A 21,238-nucleotide genomic window follows, 5' to 3' on the forward strand; every position below is an offset into this window, starting at 1 on the left:
AAATATAACTAAGATCACTAAACAGGCTCTTGAACAGTGTGGTATAAACACCTTAAACCATCTTTAATAATTACGTAGAAATTGAAAACCATCGAAGTTCTCTTTTCACATTATCTTGTATTCTTGCGTAAACGTCCTGAATTCAGAAATATCAGCAGGAAGAGTTTATGCCTACTTCCTGCCACTAGAGGGCGTATTGTCCTGGTTCTGTCACAGCACTTACGATGTACCAATTAGGGACGGTCATTTTTTTACTGTGCACTATGATATGAAAAGATCACCTAATTCATTTAGGCATTTAATTTATTTATGTAACTCTGTTATCACTTATGGCATAAAGTAAGGAGTTTTTAATATAATACAAAAGAAACAAACAGAAAAAAGCCCTCAGAATAAAGATTAGTCCTTTAAATTGAGTAAGTCTAACATTAGGAAAAACTTACTCCGTTATCCTTATTTCTCTCCCTAGAACCCAAAAAACTTTATTACAAGCCAACACTGAGTTTGAAAAACACCAAAAAGCGCTCAGGTAATAAAAGCAATTAGAGATTAATACTGATTTAAAGATGTGAGGGGAAGTCTGTGTACTATCCATATTACTTTCCAAATTGTAATCTGTGCAATCCAATTTTTAAATGTATATGCATTTCTTAAGCATCAACTGAGAATAAGAAAACATGGGCCAACGAACATTTTGGCTTATTTCTTGGGGAACAACTTAACAAAAATACTAGTTAACCACTATGCTAGATCCATAAATGAATAAGATAGTCTTTATATTCAAGGAGCCCAGAGGGAAAGTAAACATGCAATAAAATTAATTGATGTTAATAAGTGCTACAGTAGTGCTACTATCTCTAAATTGCCCATAAAATATATAGAGATACCACAGAGAAAGTTGTGGTATAATCATTACCTGGGGCGGGGGGACAGGGGGGAGCTCTTATTTTTCTGAAGCTTGGCAAGGTCATAAAGTGACCCCTGAAGAGACCTCAGGTTTTTCAACAGTCACATTTTCTTTGCCTATAGGAGCACTCCTGGAAGAGTTCAAAGCCTTAATGCAAAAAGGGTTTCCAAATCTGAATTCCAAAATAACTTATCATTCCTTTTTTTTACCTTTAATTAAGCTGGAGGGATATTCTTCCTTCCTCTATTATCATTGAACTTCTTGGTGAGCCTTTTCTGTTAAAAATGGTTTATGCAAGAGATTTTGCTTGATTTTATGCAGGTTCAGTTATACATTTTTATTTTATATAGTGTAGGCTTGGACTAGAACCTACTTGCAACAGAGGAAGTGAAATGAAATGAAATAGGGGTTAACTTACAACTTAGTAAATTAAGCAGAAGTGCTCAGACCACCTGCTGCCTTGTCAGTGAAAAGGCCAGGCTGAAAATCTGTAGCCCAGACACCACAGTAAAGGCAAGATCATCTCTGAGCTATTGGTTCGCTTACTGTGTGCTTCAGCTGTGAAAATGTGGCCTCAGATAATTATCTGTTGGCACAGGCTTTTTGTTATAATTGTGCACAGTCCATGGTTCTGTGTCACTTGGAAACACACCTGTGGTTTGCTTTTAAAAATAACATGAATCCATAGATTCAATAAAACCATGGCAGACATTTGCAACAGGAAATACTACATGGAAAAAATACATTTTTTAAAGATATTCAGGTGCCCTATTTCCTTTGGTGTAACTTTTATATGTTACTTGGTGGCTTCATGAGGGTTTATAACTGCTTAGCCGATATGTGAAATACTGCAGTTTTCATAGAAAAATATTTTAATTTCAAATTGTGCCATAGTTTTGTATGGTAGGAAACCAGGTTTTGTTTTTTCAGGAAATTTCCCAATATGCTCTCATTATGAAAGCATACTGTTTTTCATTGGTCACCCCAAAGAATGTTTTCCTTCATGTGATTATTAATAACTCAGAATAATTCATGAAATATGCTGACCATTACTGATAATCACTAAGAAGCTGTTCTAGGAGTCAGAAGCCTCTGTTAGTGCAGAGCCTCTAACAGGTGTTCCCACTCCCTGTGTCCTTTGTATACACATTCATTCTGTATTCAAATCACAGGAGCAAGAGGCAGGCTAGGGTCTGTTACCTCACTGCTAATTTCCCTGGCAAATAAACCAGCAGCTGCTGGTCCATGAACCAAGTTGCCACCAGGAACGGGGGGCTGTATGCATGGGACAGGATGCTTTCATGGAGCCCTTCGGCAGGACGCGTGGGATCCTTCAGTGCAAAATATACCTCCTTCTCTTAGGTAAGGCACTGCATGAAGTATATTTTAGCTACTTTTTTTTAAATTGTGGGCAGAACGTAAATATTTGCTTTAGGCTGTAGATTCACTCAGATAATTGAAGAACAGCTCAGAACCTTTTAAACAATAACACACTGTTCCAGCAAAGCAGAAACCTTTAGGAGAAATGAGGTTCAATAAATAGATGGTTATTGTATTCTCAGAACAATTATTGTCAATAGCACTCAATAAGAAAGTTAAGGCATTCTAAAAACTTAATGAATTTCTTCTTTTTACAGAATTTATGTATACACGTTGAATAGTCTTCAATGCATTTTATTTTAGCAAATATCCTTATAGGTCATGAATTTGTGACGGCTTATAGTGAAACTTAAAACAATTTATGAAAATAGTTTTCAGATGTTTTAATTAAAGATACGTGGCAAACTTCTCTCTACCTATTTTTCACCCATCTTATCAAATGTGGGAAAAGGTGAGATTCCAAACTGACAAAAAATATTTTATACACAATAGGGAGAAATGTGTTTAAAAGTATTATTTCTCTAAAATGCTTTTAGCTTTTCTCTTTGCCCAATGGCTAGTTCAGTTACATTTTTTCCCCCACCTTACTATTTTTCACTCATTCTCCTCTTTATCTTTAGAGTTTAAAGAGATATTTCTCCAACATTCCCACTGGTTTTATGTCACTGTTATTTTCACCAGATGTTCTCTTTCCATTCTTCCTATTTATCAGTTTTAAAAGTCGAGTTAGTGTCTTGTTTATACTCAACAGATAATTTTAAAAAGACTTTATTCCTTAAATTTTAAGAACAAATTTGCTAAATAACAAACTTAAGCTTTGGCCTTCTTCAGTAGCTTAGAGCCCTGCACTCACTGGTATCTTGTGGTATGGTTTTCATAGTAAATGTGATTGTCACTTAAATTTGTACCTAAGGTTATTCATATTCTGCATATTTAAAATGTAAAGTTTGTAAATGTTTTAAATGTTTGAGCTTCCCACAGTTGGGATTGCTGTTCCAGTGCTTATGTTGTCAAATTCAAGTCTATATAGATTTTTAGTTTTTGAACTTTTTAGGAAAAGTCACTACCATAACTGGCCTTTTATCTTTGTGCTTTTTTCTGGGCTTTGAAACTATACTATGTGTCAGTGCCCCACTCAATTTTATGACAATAGGACTGCTGTCATTTCCTAAGTAATCTCTTTGTAATTGGCTTTAAGACTGGGAGGCAATTCATTTGAAGATTTCTACTAAAATAAAATGAAAAATACTCTAGAGAAATAGTAGCATGTTCATAAGTAGTTAAAGCAGTTTTTACCCCTTCAGACTTTCTTACACAAATTTACTTTTCTCCATTAGCAGTGTATTATAAAAAACCATAGGTAATTTGGAATTTTTTGTGTGTTTTGTTGGAGTATTGAGTATCAGTTTGTTTTTTCTTTTTAAAAAATCTTAAAAATAATGAAGCCCCAAATTTAGTTTCTAAAGTCTATTCAAAGTACAACATTATGATTTCTATTTTCTCTAAAGATACAAGAGTTTATTTTCTGTCAACAATAGCTGTGTTGTGCTTGTTAACATCAGACATGATAGTGGGGAAGTAAATGCCAACTATTTTGAGCTACAGCTAGAGGTCACTTTGTGAAGTCTGATGTTTATACTCAATACACTGAAACTGGCCTAGGGAGTCTTGTTGCTGGAATATAGATAAATTCACAATATGACATCAAGTGTTCCTTAACATGAGACATTCCTTTATAATGCCATTGTTTTATAGTTTAAGGGAATCTCTAAAAGGGAGAGTATTGCTATAATTTTATATGTCAGATTACTAATGGTGTTATCATTGTTCTCCAAATTAGTATAGTACATTATATGCAAAAAGTCTAAAAGTTTTCCTTTTTTATACCCAAAAAGTATTAATGACTCTAATAATAAAATTGGACTTTCATTTAAGTCCGAATATTTGGACTATCAAAAGAAAACTAAAATTTCATCACTATTTATATCATTTATTTTTTTAAAGTTTATTTTTTCTTATAGAGGTTGACTTCTTAAAATCAATAGTTTAGTCTTTTAGGTTTTCTCATTCAGTTAGAAAAGAGCGCTTGAAAAATTCTCAAAATGAACCTAATTTTTTTAAGTTAATAAACTACTGTTTTGACAGCATGGATTCATCACATCTGTAGTGGGAAATACAGCAATGGCAAAAGAACATGTGTTCTAAAATGTAAAGGAAGAAGCCAGTTATCTTTTTATTCACTACAAGTAAGGGTTGCATCATATCAATACGTTCATGTCTTTCCTGCAAAATAAAAAGATTTTAGTGGTTGAGAATGAAAAAACCTATAAATAAAATTTCATTCCTTGCTGATACTGTTATAACTTGCTACCTATAATTTATCTGATAAAAATGGTGTAGGCAATCTAAGCAAACAGCTACTGTAACAGCTGTGCTATCTCTCACTGTCATACATGTATTTGAAAAAGCACACGTATTTGAAAAGAATTTAAATGACATGATTTTATATCATTTGATATGATAAGCATTGAATATATTTAGAGGTATTATTGATGGTAATATATTATTTAAGGTATTATTACATGATGCAGTTTCTAAAATAGACCAAAGAACTAGTTCATTCCCCTTAATAATTATTTTAAGTGCCATATAAAATGCTATTTTCTACTAAAGTAGTTTCATTTTCCGTGGGCTACAACATTTGTATTGTGTTTAATATTTTATTAAATAAAATTTCTTCCTATTATTTCACTCATAGACTCTCCAATCAGTCTTTTCTTACTTAAGATTCAACATTCTGATTCAAGATCCAAAAGTCACCAACATTTTTATTCTAGTCATGCTCACACTCCATAGTAATAAAGTCCCTCCCAACCATTTTCAGAATATTACAATCTCAGTTAATCTTTTTCAACTCAGCCACAAAAAAAATGTAGATAAAAAGGTTCTTCCCCTTTTCAAAAAAAAAAAGTAAAAAGTAAACAAGAACTTCTGCAATGACTTCCCCAAACACCAAGAACAGACTGGCCAGAATTGCATTCAGGCTATCTATATCCCCATCTCAGTCTAGTGGTGGTTTCTAGATTGAGCTGTGAAATGTACTTCATGGACCAATAAGTCACTGACCAAATTGCTCACTGTCAGAGGCAGCTACCAGGTTTTATGTCAGCAGCCATGCAGCTTTTTCCAGTACAATTTCAAGGCAATGATGTGATTTTCATTATTCCCCTTGATTCCTTGGCAAAAAAAAATCAGAGAACTCCCACTTTATTAAAAGATATCCAGAAATTGACAACTTAGTAAATGAATTAAAACCTGAGACTCAATACTTCAAAATTCTTTAGGCCCTCAATCAAGTAAAATGGGTCTTTCCCCTTCAAACGTCAAGAACATAGAGTGGCGAGAAGCGTTAGATCTCAGCCAAGAGTACTCCCTTTCACATATGCAAAACAAAAGCAATGAGGTCCAGAGAATTAAAATGACTTATCTAAGGTCACTTAACTGATCAATCACCATTTTATTCCAAGTATGTGTTCTTTACTAAGACCTCTCCTTTCAGTGGATTTTTAACTTTATCAGAGTATCAAACACTGAAATCTCTCTGCAGGTTTAAAGAATAGGTTCCTGAAATCTCTTATGTCCAGGCAACTTGCAATTGATGAATTTAGGGTATATGGTAGAATTAGGACAAGGGAATCCAAGATCAAGAATGAACCATGAAACCCTCAGAAATATTTTTGTATTCACTGAAGTAAAAAAGGAAACAGCAATACAATTAATAAATACAGTGAAAATTACATTTTACATATCTTAAGTTAGTACTAATGGGTACTAAGAAACTAGTTTTTATTTATTACTTACCAGGAACTTGTCAGGAGCTTTCTATCACCAATTTCAATGAAAGACACGTAACTGCACGTCATTTCATGCAGATAATACATGTACTAAGAGGAATGTTTTCCTGTACGGGTCCCCCATCATAATGCCCAGTGTCTTTGGATATCTGTGACTTTAAGAGCTTCACTCCCTTCTGTCGGCCTCTGCTTTATATATCTCAGGCATCACTAGTTTTAAGTCCTAGATATATTTCTCATCCTCTTTTATCTCTTTTATTATTTCCTTGTGGAAACCACTACTCTTTTTCTGCAATCTACTTTCTCTCCTCTTTAGAATTCCCAGCCACTGGTTCCTGCTTTTTCTAATGATTCAAATTAGGAACAACTACAAATTTAACATTCTTGCACTTGCCAGGAAAGAAAACAGGAGCAAATCCTCATGCCTTTATGACTCCTGTGTTATGGACCAAATCACTAAAATGAATGTGCGGGTACAATCCATTATCAGAAAATAAAAAATTATAGGCCAATCACAAATACACACAGAGCCCAGAGTCTATAAGATACATATTTATTTTTCCCATAGAGTTAACTTGATTTTCAGTCCATAGTGTCCATTTCAGTTAAGCATCTAGGCATCCCTTCTCCCTCTAACTTCCTGTGATCCTCCTCTTTGTCCTTTTTCCTCTTCACCTCTTTGCTCTGACTTCCCTGCTGTCCCCAGGGTCTCACTGTCTGCTAACAGCTACCCAGAGACTGAAGCCATGGAAACCTTTGCTCTAAATTTCACTCTGGGAAACAAAGAGAGAATTTTACTGTTGTTAGAACTTGATATCTCATAGGAATAGACCTGCGTCTTTCAGTTTCTCCAAATAAATCATCACACAAAAGGACCTTTCTACCAATGCCTTGTGATGGCCTTTCATAACATGATTCAGGTAAATCGTAAAGATCCCTTCCCTAGTAAGGATGAAAAGGGGAAGCAATCAAATAAGGTAAATGTTTTGTATATGACAGAATTGAAATTGTAAGATACCTCTATTTGTGCCCAAATTTCCATCTCTCCTCACCCAGGATTTTATTCCACCCTCACCCATCTGTATTCTTCATCAAAATTTATCTTCCTAGTGATCATTCCAATAGCTACAAACATGCTGTTCAGCATCTATCCAAAGGAAGAAAAGAAGACATTTTTTAAAAAACATTTTTCTACTCCCTTTCACAGCAACACTCTCCAGAAGTGTTGCAATACCAACTGTCTCCAATTTTCTTTCCATTCTTTCCCTTTTCCCTCACTGTTCAAAAGCCTTCACATTTAAATTCCTCCCATTCTCTCCCCCACTGTTTCATATGATGTTCATATGATGTAGGTACCATATTGCTCCCTTTTAAAATGAGAATTTTGAAGCAAAGAGCTTTTGATTAGGATTTAAGCTACATGGTAGCCTCAGCTAAGGAGTATTCTCTTCTCAATTGCAAATACATAGAAATGTTAGCTAAAATAGAACAATATATGTCTCAAGGTAAAGATGGGGAAATCTCCCAGAACAAGATACTAGGAAGAAACCTGCAGATGTAGCAGTGAGTGCAATGGCCCAGACAGCCCAGGCAGGCAGGAGGCCTGGAGCCAGGGCTATACATTTGGCAGAGCTCCATGCCCTGAGACCCTCCAGGCCCACATTCTCTCCTAAACCCACCCTAAGCAGGCTTTCATGCCCAGCACATCCTTTTAATATTGCCTTTTAGATGTCAAATGGGCATCTAAAATGAACATTTCCAAAAACAACTCCCAATCTTTCCCCAAAAATCTGTCTTCTCACACTCTTCACTATGATTAATTTATTAGTTGCCCATTAGTAAATGATGACTCCATTCTTCAAGTTGATCAGGTTAACAACCTTAGAATCATTCTTGACTCTTCTTCGTTTCTTGTATCCCACCCTCAATGTGTCATCAAGTCCTGTTAGCACCACCGCCTTTTCTCACAATATTTTTTATTACCACTCTTATTTACAGTACAATCATCTCTTGCCTACGTTATTGCAGTCACCTCCTAAATGGTCTCCCTACTCCTGCTCATATTTTAGTCTGTTCTCACGGCAGTTAGAGTACACCTGAAAAAAAGAAAGGGAGGGAGGGAAAGAAGGAAGGAAGGAGGACAGAAAGAAAGAAAAGAAAGAGAAAGAAAGAAAGACAGGAGGGAGGGAGGAAAGAAGAGAAAGAAAGAATGAATTGAAGAAGTGAAGATCATATTCCTCTCCGTTCACAAAACTCCTGTTGTGACCCCTTCTCACTCAAAGTAAAATTGCCCAAGTGTTTGCCATGACCCAAAAGCACTGCCTGATCTGGCCACGGCCACCTTGCTGACCTCATGTCTTACCACGCTCCTCCTCCTCCAGTCTGCTCCATATGCTCCTCCCTCTTGCTGTTACTCAAACACACCAACCAGATCCCTACTTCTGAGCAGGAATAACCAATCATGACTGATAATGGTTTAATGCCACTCTCCTTAGGATGTTTGCATTTGGCAAGGCTTTGGCTAAATGGGAAAACTTCTAATCATGGACCATTAAGCATTTCAGGAGACTATGCAGAAAGATTCTCAGGAGGAAGTAGCCCCTCAACCACATAGTTTGATTAGGATATGATATGACTCAGACATTAAAAATTTCAAAATTGTGACTGTGTTAAAATGTTTCATTGGACTTTAGAACTAATCACCTTTCCCAGTTCTCCTTTTCCCATTATTCTTTAACAGTCATAGATAATAACTTCTGCTTTTCCTTTTCACCTTGCCTTTAAAGAGGTCATGCAATCAACATCGACTTTGGGTGGAGTTTATAAAATGCAAGTTTCAGAGACAAATATTTACTTCTACAGGTAACCAGTACTGGAATTGCCAGTACCTAGAAACCTCTCTTCTTTGTAAAGGATTATCACCTGATCAGGTTCTCTCTGTATTGCCCCTTTAGCTTGTGAAATGTGGCTCAGGGTCTTTACAGCTTTCCTTTTCTTCTCAGCAGGTGCTTGCTTGGGGCTGAAGGTGACGGTGCCATCACACACCATCCATGGCATCAGGGGTCAAGCCCTCTACCTCCCTGTGCACTATGGATTCCACACTCCAGCATCAGACATCCAGATCATATGGCTGTTTGAGAGACTCCACACGATGCCCAAATATTTACTGGGCTCCGTGAACAAGTCTGTGGTTCCCGACTTGGAATTCCAACACAAATTCACCATGATGCCACCCAACGCCTCTCTGCTCATCAACCCACTGCAGTTCACTGATGAAGGCAATTACATCGTGAAGGTCAACATTCAGGGAAATGGAACTCTATCAGCTAGTCAGAAGATTCAAGTCACTGTTGATGGTAAGTCCACTGTATGTGCATGGGCAGCTGAGGGCACAGCAGTTAGCAGTGGCTCAGGAGATTAGACTACCTGGGCTTCAGGTCCTAACTCTGCATCTTGGGGCAAATTAATTCACCATCAAAGCCTCAGTGTCTCATGGCATGAATGACATTTTCTACCTCATGAGACTTCCTGAGGATTAAGTAAGACATGTACGTAAAGGATATGCATAGTGCCCAGCTAAAGGTAAGCAAGAAGTAGAACTTGTTATTTGTTTGCCTGGAAGCTGTCAAGTATGAAGTTGGTGATATAATGAGATGGGGAAAATTTTAATTCTCATTAGAAGAATGCACCCTGGGAAGAGCCTTATTTTTGTCACATAAAGATTTTTTTCTTTAATTTTGGTACTCTGTTTGGGGGAGAATGAGACTTGCTCGATGATCATAGTTAAAAAATAATAGAAGTTGCTGTGAATGTCCTCTCAGGGAGAGTGGGGCTCAGCTAACTCAGACATTTATTTTCCTTATTGTGGTATGTAAGTGGCATACCTTAAATATACTGTGTCCAAAGCCCAACTTCTGATTTTTCCCTCTAAACCTATCTGTTTAACAGTATTTCTCCATTTTAGCAAATACCAACTTCATTCTGTCAATTGCTCAGGCCAGAACCTTGCCATCACCCTTGACTAATCCAGTCTATAAGTTAACCCTGTCAGCTTTACCTTCAAAACATGGCCAGAGTTGAGTCACTTCTCACCACCCGCACTACCACCCAGCTCAGCCCTACCATCAGCTCTGGCCCCTACTGTCCTAACAGCCTGCTGCCTACTCTCCCTGCGTCTACTCTGCCTCCTGCAGCTTAAAATCCTCCCATAGCTTCCTCTCTCATTCACAATAAAAGCCAAAGTGCTAACAGTGTCCCGCAAGGCCCAACATGATCCCCCAATACACCCAGTACCTCCGTGACCCCATTTCCTACCTCTTTTCCCCTCACTCCCTCTGTTCTGACCTCACTGGCCTCCTTGCTCTCCCTGGAACAGGCTGAACTCACTCCCACCGCAGGCCTTTGTACTTGACTATTCGCTCTACCTAGGTTGCTCTTCTCCTAAACAATAGCATGATTCCCTCCCCAATTTCTCTTCAGTCTCAGCCGAAGTGTCACTCTATCTGTGAAGGCTTTCCTGATCACCTGCTGTAAAGTATAATCTCACTACCCCAAACAGACAGAGAGAAGGAGAGTTACTATTTATCTTGTGTTCTGTTTTATTCTTTTCATAACACATATTTCCACCTGAATGTATTATATATTTTTACTTGTTCATTGTTTCTCTTCCCTGCCTGGAAGACAAGATCCATGGGAGCGGTGCTTTGTGTTGTTCACTGCTGTGTCCTCACTGCCTAAACCCTGATGCTGGCATTCATAAGCACTCAGTAAATATGTGTGCAGTAATTGAGTGGGAACTGGAGAGACTGACTGCAGGAGAACAGAGACACAGGATGTGGCAGCAGATGCCTCGAAAACAATTTTAGGGAGAGAAAAGGAGGACATTTTCATGAAATTCCCCTGAGTAGTAGCCACTCTTGCCCTCAGACTTTTAATAGGACATCCATTTCTTGTTTTATTTTAAACATTTTTTATTGATTTATAATCATTTTACAATGTTGTGTCAAATTCCAGTGTAGAGCACAATTTTTCAGTTATACCTGAACATATATATTCATTGTCACATTTTTTTCTCTGTGAGCTACCATAAGATCTTGTACATATTTCCCTGTGCTATACAGCATAAGCTTGTTTATCTATTCTACAATTTTGAAATCCCAGTCTATCCCTTCCCACACCCCTCCTCGGCAGCCACAAGTTTGTGTTCTATGTCTGTGAGTCTATTTCTGTTTTGTATTTATGCTTTGTTTGTTTGTTTTAGATTCCACATATGAGTGATCTCATATGGTATTTTTCTTTCTCTTTCTGGCTTACTTCACTTAGAATGACATTCTCCAGGGACATCCATGTTGCTGCAAATGGTGTTATGTTGTCGGTTTTTATGGCTGAGTAGTATTCCATTGTATAAATATACCACATCTTCTTTTTCCAGTCATCTGTTGATGGACATTTAGGCTGTTTCCATGTCTTGGCTATTGTAAATAATGCTGCTATGAACATTGGGGTGCAGGTGTCATCCTGAAGTAGGAGAACATCCATTACTTGTTAATTTGTAGTAAAATTGGATCTGTTTAGGGAAGTGCATCCAAAGGTCTTTTTTAAAAAAAAAAATTGTATTGAGGTATAGTTGATTTACAATATTATATTAGTTTTAGTATAAAATATGGTGATTCAAATTTTTTTATAGATTATGCTCCATTTATAGTTATAAAATATTGGCTGTATTCCCTGTGCTGTACAATATATACTTGTAGCTTATTTATTTTATAGATAGTAGTTTGTACCTCTTAATAACCTACTCTTATGTTGCTCCTCCCCCCACAACCAAAAGGTCTTAATAGGAGTGTAGGGCCTGTGTAAAAAATCTTCTCGGAAAACTTTCACATCTGAGTTACACTGTTAAATGCAAGTGTATGAGCATAGTACCAATGTCTACTCTAATGACTGGTTCTCCCCATACAAGACCTTCACATGACCTATTTGACTTATCCCATACCACATGTATTTTCACACGAGGGCATATTTGAAACATAAGCCTTTTCTACGTAACAAGTGTACCAACTCATTTTTCTTTTAAAATCATAATATTGTAAATGAAAGCTATTCCAAATCCTTTATTCTTGCCAGGGAATATAAAGGATTAAATTGAGTGGACAACTTGATTGTACCCATCTTGCGAAAGGCTGGAGGCTTCAAAATCACTCATCTCCCCTGGAAGTTGCCTTTCAACCTCCTTTGTCCTTATCTTTCATTTTCTCCAATCTTCTCTGGGCTGAAGGATTGGGTCCATTTGTGCCCTAATGCACATTTTCCAGTGCAGAAAAAATGTAAGCATGAGTCAAGACAAATTTACTTGAGAAGATGCGTCAACCCCAATTAAAAGCTTGATAAGAAATTGAAAGCTAAACATTGGAGCCAATTGTCTATTACTTACATATCATCTCACTCTCTGTGTGCCCTGTAATCATGCATAGGAGATTACTAGAGGCTTTGACTTGTTAGAGTGACTAACATGGTACAGTGACTGACAGTGTTACAATACAAATGCACAGCAATTAAAACGTATAACTAGTTCACTTACACAGAAGGAAAAGTAAATGGGGCAAATGTGATTCTCTAAAACTTTCTCTCAATCGCCCCAAAGTACAATATACATGAGCTTTATATTTTTCAGGTGGTGGGTAGAAATTTGGGTTCACCATATCTATCGCAACCAGCTGCTCTTGGGACATTAGGACAAATCAAGAAAGGGGAGTAACTATGTAAACTTTGCCTGGGAGAGTCTGCCTTTATGGTGTTGGGGGAGAGCACAATGAACAGGAGATAAGGAAGCAGACGTTCTCTACCACTAACTGCATTATCTAAAAAGTAAAGGTTTTCATTAGAAAATCCTTGAAGAGTAAGTTCTGGAATCAGTTCTCTCTTTTATACATGATTTTTTATATATTTTATCATTTGCATTTACCATGACTTTTTTATTCTCTTATTATTTCCTGAACTGTCTCCATTTATAAAGTGTAGAACTTTGGAATTATTTCCCTTGAATTTAATATTTGAAAGACCTCGTAGACTTTTACTGTAATTCTGTGGTGGTAAAAATCATTTCTGTGCATTTTGATGTTGCAGATCCTGTCACAAAACCAGTGGTGCAGACTCAGCCTTCCTCTGGGGTTGTGGAGTATGTGGGAAACATGACCCTGACATGCCTCGTGGAAGGGGGCACCCGGCTGGGTTACCAGTGGCTAAAAAATCGGAGACCTGTTCACACCAGTTCCACCAACTCCTTTTCTCCCCAAAACAACACCCTTCGTATTGCTCCAGTGACCAAAGAAGACATTGGGAATTACAGTTGCCTGGTGAAGAACCCTGTCAGTGAGATGGAAAGTGACATCATTACACCTACCATATATTGTAAGTGTTTTTAAAAATACATGTGTGCATGAATTTTCTTCCAGGAAGTTTTCACGGGAGTAGTCACAGAGAATATCAACACCAGATGTCATTTGGTTGTCACCATTACTGTAATGCAGTCCTAGCTGTAACTACACTTCCTAGGTGCTGGCTTGTCATGAAGTATAGTCACTTGTACAACTCTGTTTCTTGAAGATCAAGTTGAGATGCTGACCTCTTACGATATATTTTCTGACTTAGTCCATTGTGTGACCTTATTTCCAGTGGAAAGTAGGAACCTCAATTTCAAGGACCCAAAACCATGCAGAAGGCACTAATTTCTTGCCTTCAAGGAGGAAGAGTTGTTCTTCATGAACGGGGAGAGGGATGTGCTCTGTGGCTGACCACAGGGAGAAAGAATGTCCCCGGGTTATGTGTGGTTAGTGTGGCCCAGGGCATGACTGTTTTCTCTGCCTATTTTCTCAGCTCTGTTTTTAGAAGCAGGTGCAGAGAGGATCACAGAGAAAATGTAACTATTCTGCAGTAAGGTATTCACGTTCCCAGAGAATCAGTAATTATTTCAGATTTCAGTATTCTTTGGTTCTTTTTTCTGTGGCTGTAGTTGCTATTGTAATTGTGGTTGTTTAATCTCACATACAAAGTTAAGTCCACCAGACTTTTCAGTTCATGTCATATTATCGTCACCAACCCAAGCAAGAGCTCTCTTTCTTTATTGTATTGTTTTTCTCAGTCCCCTCTACTCCAAAGCACCACTTCTAATATGTTCAACATTGCATTCTAATTTCAGCTTCAAACAGAGTTTCTGAACCTCCACACTCGTGACATTTTGACAACTGTTCGGTGTGGGGACTTGTCCTATGCATTCATTATAGGATATTTAATAGCATCCCTGGCCTCTACCCACTATATACCAGTAGCACCCTCTTCTTCAAGTGTGACAACCAAGAATGTCTCTGACATTGCCAGAGTTCCCCTGAGTGGGAGGGAGGGAGAGTATTGTGTGCAAAATCTCCCAGAGTTGAACTGATGGCTTATCACATTGGAAGTCATTTAATCGGTTACCATTGTCGCTGAGAGCACAGCCACAATGGCAGCGTAACAAAACAAGTAAGGCATAGCAGAGGAAAACCAACTTCCTACCCTGTGGTGAGAGGGTGGAGGTTTCAGCTAGTTGAACCACAAGGGTGGAATTAAGGCTTGTAAATATATCCGCTCACTCACCAAATATGTCTACGTAATGTTCAGAAAGGCCCTAAAGCCTTGTGTTTAAGTGCTTAGGAGGTAGACAGACCTAAGTGTGAAGCAGGTTCTATCATTACCCATGTGACCGTAAGAAATCCCTTGGCCTTTCTGAGCCTCATCTGTAAAGTGGAGATCATTAAAACTCCTTCACCACACTGCTGTGGTTAAATGAAGTACTGTCTGAAAAATAACCAGTGACTGACACCAAACAAGCGTTCAGTAAATGAAGGTATCTGTATTATCAATGCATCTGTATTCTGTTTTCTTCAGTAGAAAATTGATAGTCTTCTTGAGGAAGTGTGTTATTAATTCTTTGGGGGGAAAAAATCACCTGCATATGTACAAAATGTAGGTTTTTTTCAACTAGATAAAGCCTAACAATAAACCCCAGAAATGGGGCAGAAAAAGCAACTTCTGGGAAGTGGAGAACAATGGTATGAGACAGGTATACAGTAAGGTCTGCTTGAACCAGCAAAGTTAAGCTAAGAAAAATGGAACTATTAAATCTTGAAATAAAGCTCTCCTATATTTTAGCAGAAGCAAGAAAATGTGCACAATAAAACATATGAGGTAAGATGTCATAGATACCATAGGGAAGCTCTCGAAGGAGCATAATCTCTAGACACAAGAACTCTGGAGCCAGGAGACCTGGCTCTACTACCTTACCTCTCTTGCACCTCAGTTTCTTCTTCCATATAATGGTGATATTGATAGTCCTTACTTCATAGAGTTATTGTGAGGATTAAACCTGTTACTGTATGTAAATTGCTAAGAACAGTGACCGGCCCATAGTAAATACTATATAACTGTTGGCCATTTTTATCACTATAATATGATGAGTTTATGGGAATTCAGAGAAAGAAAACTACTTCTAGCTGGAGAGAAGGCTTATTGCAGAAACTGACATTTGAGATGAACCTTGAACTATGGGTATGATTGGGGCAAGTGGCAATGTCTTGAAAAACCATTTCAGGCAATAGGGACAGCAGTGAATGGACTAGTTTGGCTAGATTGTAGGATACAGCAGGTAGACTAGATGATTAAATAGATAACAGGTTCTCTGCCCCCACCCCCCCCCAAAAAGTAGAGCATTCCTATGAAACCTTGTGTAAACTGAAATGATGTAAAGTGAATAAGCAGTTACCTTAGGACGTGTCTTGCTAACGGATATACAAAATAAATGGAGATGAAGCACAGGTGCTCACAGAGACAGTTCAAAGCTATGGAGGCTGGATGCTGAGATGTGAGTGTAGTTTCCTGGGAAGGAGCCTGGTGGTGCCACTTCTGCTGCTGGGTTGTGTGCTGCCTCTATAAGGGCTCTTGCAGAACAAACACCGAATGCTATTTTTTGCTTTTCACCTTTTTTCATGAAAGCAAAAACCCTCTCCTGATTTCTTTTGGTCAGCTAAAACAGAAACTACTGTAGGTCTTTCATAAAAGTGAAGTGATGTAAAGCAAAGTTTTGAAAAGCAGGGAATACTTGTATACTTGAGTCAGATTACAGAGAGCTTTGAATGTCAGGCGTTATTTGGCAAACAATGAGGAAAATTATTTTTTAAACAAAGGTCCAAATTTTAAAAACAGTAGAGAATGTTTTGTAAATAAATACACACGTATTCTAGAGTAAATCAAGAAATATTTGTCAAGAGAGCACTTTTTCAAGATAGATCACAAATGTCATACAATTATAGAAAGAGTATGTATAGGAAGGAAAAAAAGGGAGGTAGGATATATTTTATTAGCTCATAGTATAGAGAAAAAAGTCACCAATTTTTAACTACATACAGTGATTAAACATGTCTAAAAGCAATTTTAAAGCATTTTTTTTCTGAAAAATATTGTTCACATAGAAATAGAAAAAACTTCATGCATTGATTGTGTAATTCCCCTTTGGTGTAGGGGAACCCAAAGATGATTAACTGCTAGTCCAACCTAGTTCAGAATTCAGTGTCTCAAAGATGAGCCCTTCCCTTCACGCATAAACAGAAGAAATTATATTAAAAAGTGCCAAAGAAGAAGGAAATTGTAGGTTTTCACTGAAAAACAACAAAACACCACTCACTGCAAGCAAATTGTATAAGATTTATTACAATCATTAGTTATACTGTGTTTCACAATGGTACTGTTTTTATAGCTTAACTTTTAGCTATATTTTTGCAGTAGTTTTACATAAACTTATATTCAGATAACATTGTGCTGCCTTAAAGCACCAGCTGAGAAATAGATTTACAAAGTATAAACTGTGACTATCTGCACAACCAGCATTGAATTGGAGTGAAAAATTTAGATTTGGCATGGTCCATTTATACATGTAGTCATATTCTTGACAGAATAAGGTTATTCTGACATGAATTAAAACTTCCATTCAATTCCAAGTAGCACAGGCCTAACCATTCAAGTTACTTAAACACAGTGAAAGAAAATGTGAGCAGACAAAGCAAATCAAATCCAGGGCTATGTAAATACATCTTTCTATTATTCTTGACTGTTTGGTCTAAATGGTTTACTTTCACATAGAAAAGGTACAAAATGCAAAACAAATTATTAAACCAGCCAGATTTATCTACTGAATATTTATCTGTAGGAACCATTATTCAGTGTGGTAAGAGACAGCAGGAAGTAAGATTGTGTTGGAGCAGTCTTTGTTAACTGAAAAAAACCTGATCATATTTTGTTTCAATCACTTGCTCTAGTAAATGTCGTGTCCTTTGGAGAGTGCAGCAGATAGCACAGTGCTATGAGCCTCAGCTGTCAATTCAGACCGCCTGAGTTAAAGCCTTGGTTCTGCCATTATCACTCTGTGTGTCAGTTTCCTCATCTCCTTATCTACATTGTCCCAGTGTAAAGCTAATACCTATCTCTGGAGGGATGGGAAGGATTAAGTGAAATTTTGTGTGTAAAGAAGGCAGTGAGTGGCACATAAGAAGAACTCAATAATGTTTGCTCTTTTGCTTTTCCTCTTCTCTTTTCTTTCTTGTTTTTTTTTCCCTTAAAGCCAAAACTATACTGACTTAACATGACAGGAGAGCCTGGGTGATTTAGAACATACCTGCAAAGAGAAAACTGAAAGAATACATTGAAAAGAACTTCGTTCTTCCTCAGATGTTGCCATTATTTAACACATTTTCTTTTTCTACATGAAAATATTTTCTTTACATCACTTCTTTCTTATAGCTATTTATCTCACTGTGTATCTACCTATCTTCAAACTTTAGCCATAATTGAAAAATTCCTGGGGGAAATTGCATAAACAATTACAGGAACATGAAAATATCACTTGCATCTCAAAATGCACTTTTGTTTTGCTGTACAGTTCAGTTTAATCTGGCAAAGTGAAAATAAGGTCTTTCTTTCAGCATGTGCAAGGTCATGCCCCAGTCTTATTATTAACACAGAACATGGTGATGCACAGTGTGTAAAGTGCTGAAATGGGGGGAACCATAGTCACACTGTAAGTGTTAGATATTGCGCTTTACAACTCCTAAATCTTCTTTCCTTACCTGTGTTATTTGAAAGAATTAAAATATCCCCATCTGAGTAAATTCAGATTTCAGAGAACATATAATACGTTTAGAGACTGAACTTTCTTCTTTACATTCCTTTAGACTATGTCTAAAGGATCTTACAGAGAAATGTCTGTCATGAGTAAAAACTAATGGCAGGTAGTAGAAAGAAGAACAGAAAAATTTTAAATGTGGGTTCCATTTACACATCGTAAAGATGAATTATCTAGATGATTTTAAAAAGATTTTTTTACTCTTACTAAGTGGTAATTGTGACTAGAATATTAATAATTTGTTTTCTAGATTATTTTGGCACTCAAATGTAAAAACCTTCACTTGGTCAACATCTCATCTTACTGATTTTCATTCATTCACTCATTCAGACATTTATTCACTCATTCATTCATGGTTTGATTTGACTCAGAAATCAAACATCATGGTCCTGTTTATGCTAAGCAATTACTACCTATCATATAACATTTAGAAACACAACCCAGATTCATAAATTTACTATTTTTTTCTTACTATCACCATTTTAACCCTTTTTTATTGTTTTTGTTTGTTGGTTTGGGGTTACAAGAATTAAATAAAATATAAAATCTGAAGATTTGTCATTTATCTTGTTGATTTGGCATCAACATGTTTGCAATCTGTCATTCCACACAAACTGGAAATATGTGCCTTGGCTAGTGTTGTCCACACTTCTCTTTCTTCACTTGGTTACATCCTCCTCTTGCGTCACAATATCGTCTTCTCCAAAAGGCTCACCTGCCCTTTACCTTGTCTCACCTCTTCAGTGTCACCCAGAGGTATGCTGTGCCCCTGCAGCACCCCATGTACATCTATCCCCTGGTACTCATTGTATTATGTTTTCCTTGAGCCTCTTCCACTCATAAGTACCCGAGGCCAAAATAGGAGCTCTGTGTTACTCACTTTTGTATCCTTAGGGCGATACTTGGCACAGATTAAGAGATTTCTTGATGCAATAGAGATTTCTTGAACTTGACTAAAATGGACCAGATTATCTTTCTTCATATCCCTTTCAGATTTCAGTGTTACTTGATGAAGCTGTAGAAAGGCTAAATTCCCATTATAGTAACCTCTTAGTTATAGTGCTTTGGCCTTTTGTTGTTTTGTTTTGTTTTTGTTTTTTCTGGTATTTAGCAAAGTAGTAATAATGTAGTAAATGTCATATTCCAATATTCCCCTATAGAGGGCCACATTATTCAGAATTTCAGCATGAATCACCTCTTCTGTTTTCTTAAAGCACTGTTTCTATGACAATTTCCTTAACAAAAGCAGGAATTATTTTTTATTTTGGCAGAAAAAAGTGTCATAAAATCTATAAATATTGACCATGTATTAATGAGGTTATGATGTCATAATCTGGTATTGGCCTTGGTGGAATACAATGTCAAGCCAGTAATTCAGGCAAATATCTACATGCAGTTCATGAAATGTAAATGCCTTCCAGCTCTGTTGTAAATAATAACCCAGTTAACCGCTGCATTTTGTGTGCAACATATGGCACTGCTGCAGGGAAGTGTTCTAAGTAATAAAAATTAAAGAAAAAAGGTCATTCACAGTAAATACTTACCATCTGTTCCCAAGCAGGGTGGCAAACAGCATCATGATGGAAATTTAGGTACTGTTCCCGCCCAGCCATAAATTGTTAAAGGGAACAGATGATATGTGATTTTACAAGTCACTTAGTAAACAGCCATTCCTGAGGCAAAGGTTTCATTTCTATTGGGAGTTTTCTGCCAAGGGCAAGAACCTGAACCATAATCCAAAGTCAAAATAGAATTATCCTTTTGCTTTTATCTTCAGTGTCAGAGGCCACACTGGTTGAATCATTCCAAATGTCTTCAACTGGATTGCTCATTCCCATGAATAATATACGAGGCTGCACTTCAAAGTGAAGAGTGGTCAGCCTGAAGTGCTAATGGAAAAGGAAATATTATAGTGTAGTAAGAAGAAAATAGATTGTTAGCAGTGTGTAGGGTGTGATGGTAGATAGACAGACATAATTCTATCAATCTGTGTGTGTGTATGTGTTTGTGCATGGAGGGGGAGAAGAAGGTATAGAAGAAAGATTTAAAGATCATACACTGAAATATGGATATTTGTTCTCTGGTGAAATATAGATGTTCATTCTCTGAAATGAAAACAAATGAGTTTTCATCTTGATGCTTCTCTGAATTTTGGATTTTCTGCAATGACGTGTATTTCTTACTTAATCACATAAAATTTGCTACATTTTAAGAAATCCTATCAGAAGCAAGGAACTTAAATTCTTCAAAGTATTAGGTACCAAGAACTAGAATAGGTGCTTGTGTGGGGGCTGGGGGAGTTTGAGGTACTTGACGGTGACCGAAGAGAAGAGCCAGCTATAGTATATAATTAAGACAGACAGAAGAGACAAGATTATACCAATCATGAAACCCAACAAATGAGAAGTAGCAAAATCAAAATAAACATGAATGTAAGGAAGATGAACTAAGACTATCAGATTCCTTTCATTAGAAACATGTTTTCTTTTAAGCTAGAGTGATGTTATTAAATTAGATTATTAACCTTATTCAACAGCCTTGGCTCTAAATTACTGTGGGCTTCCTCTGCAATGGAACCCACTCTCCAAAATGGAAGAATTACTAATTTTAAGAATACTCTATTATGTTGCAAGGTCCTAAGGCAATTCCAAATGGAGAGTTCCCCAAAAAGTTTTGAGTAACGTCAGCACACTTTGAAACAGTATTTCTCATTTTTATGTGTGTTAAATTATCAAGCAATTTGTTTTTACATTCATTCTGGAAACCCTGGAAACCAGTGGGAAGGCAGAAACTTAAACTGAATGACCACACTTCTCTTCTTTATCAAGCCTGTCTTGCTCTGCTCTCAGAAATGCTCTCAGACTTTAGCTTTTGTGACAGACTCAGGCC

The 21,238-nt window shown here is 37.1% G+C and overlaps 1 protein-coding gene across 10 annotated transcripts in view; it reads left to right on the forward strand.

The window, feature by feature from the left end:
- Nucleotides 1–21,238, forward strand: part of HEPACAM2 (HEPACAM family member 2) — a 46,153-nt gene that overhangs the window by 3,498 nt on the left and 21,417 nt on the right. For 4 of the 10 annotated variants that reach the window (XM_045508812.2, XM_045508799.2, XM_074367483.1 and 1 more), the window contains exons 1-3: nucleotides 2,065–2,269; nucleotides 9,144–9,497; nucleotides 13,267–13,551. In XM_045508812.2, the coding sequence (XP_045364768.2) occupies nucleotides 2,191–2,269; nucleotides 9,144–9,497; nucleotides 13,267–13,551 (718 nt within the window). In that variant the 5' untranslated portion in view covers nucleotides 2,065–2,190. Of the gene's footprint in view, nucleotides 1–2,064; nucleotides 2,270–9,143; nucleotides 9,498–13,266; nucleotides 13,552–21,238 lie in introns of those variants that run through there. The other 6 variants (XM_074367484.1, XM_045508790.2, XM_045508803.2 and 3 more) reach the window with 6 other exon arrangements.

The sequence above is a fragment of the Camelus bactrianus genome, chromosome 7 (genome assembly GCF_048773025.1).
Source record: "Camelus bactrianus isolate YW-2024 breed Bactrian camel chromosome 7, ASM4877302v1, whole genome shotgun sequence".
In the NCBI taxonomy this organism is placed as follows: domain Eukaryota; kingdom Metazoa; phylum Chordata; class Mammalia; order Artiodactyla; family Camelidae; genus Camelus; species Camelus bactrianus.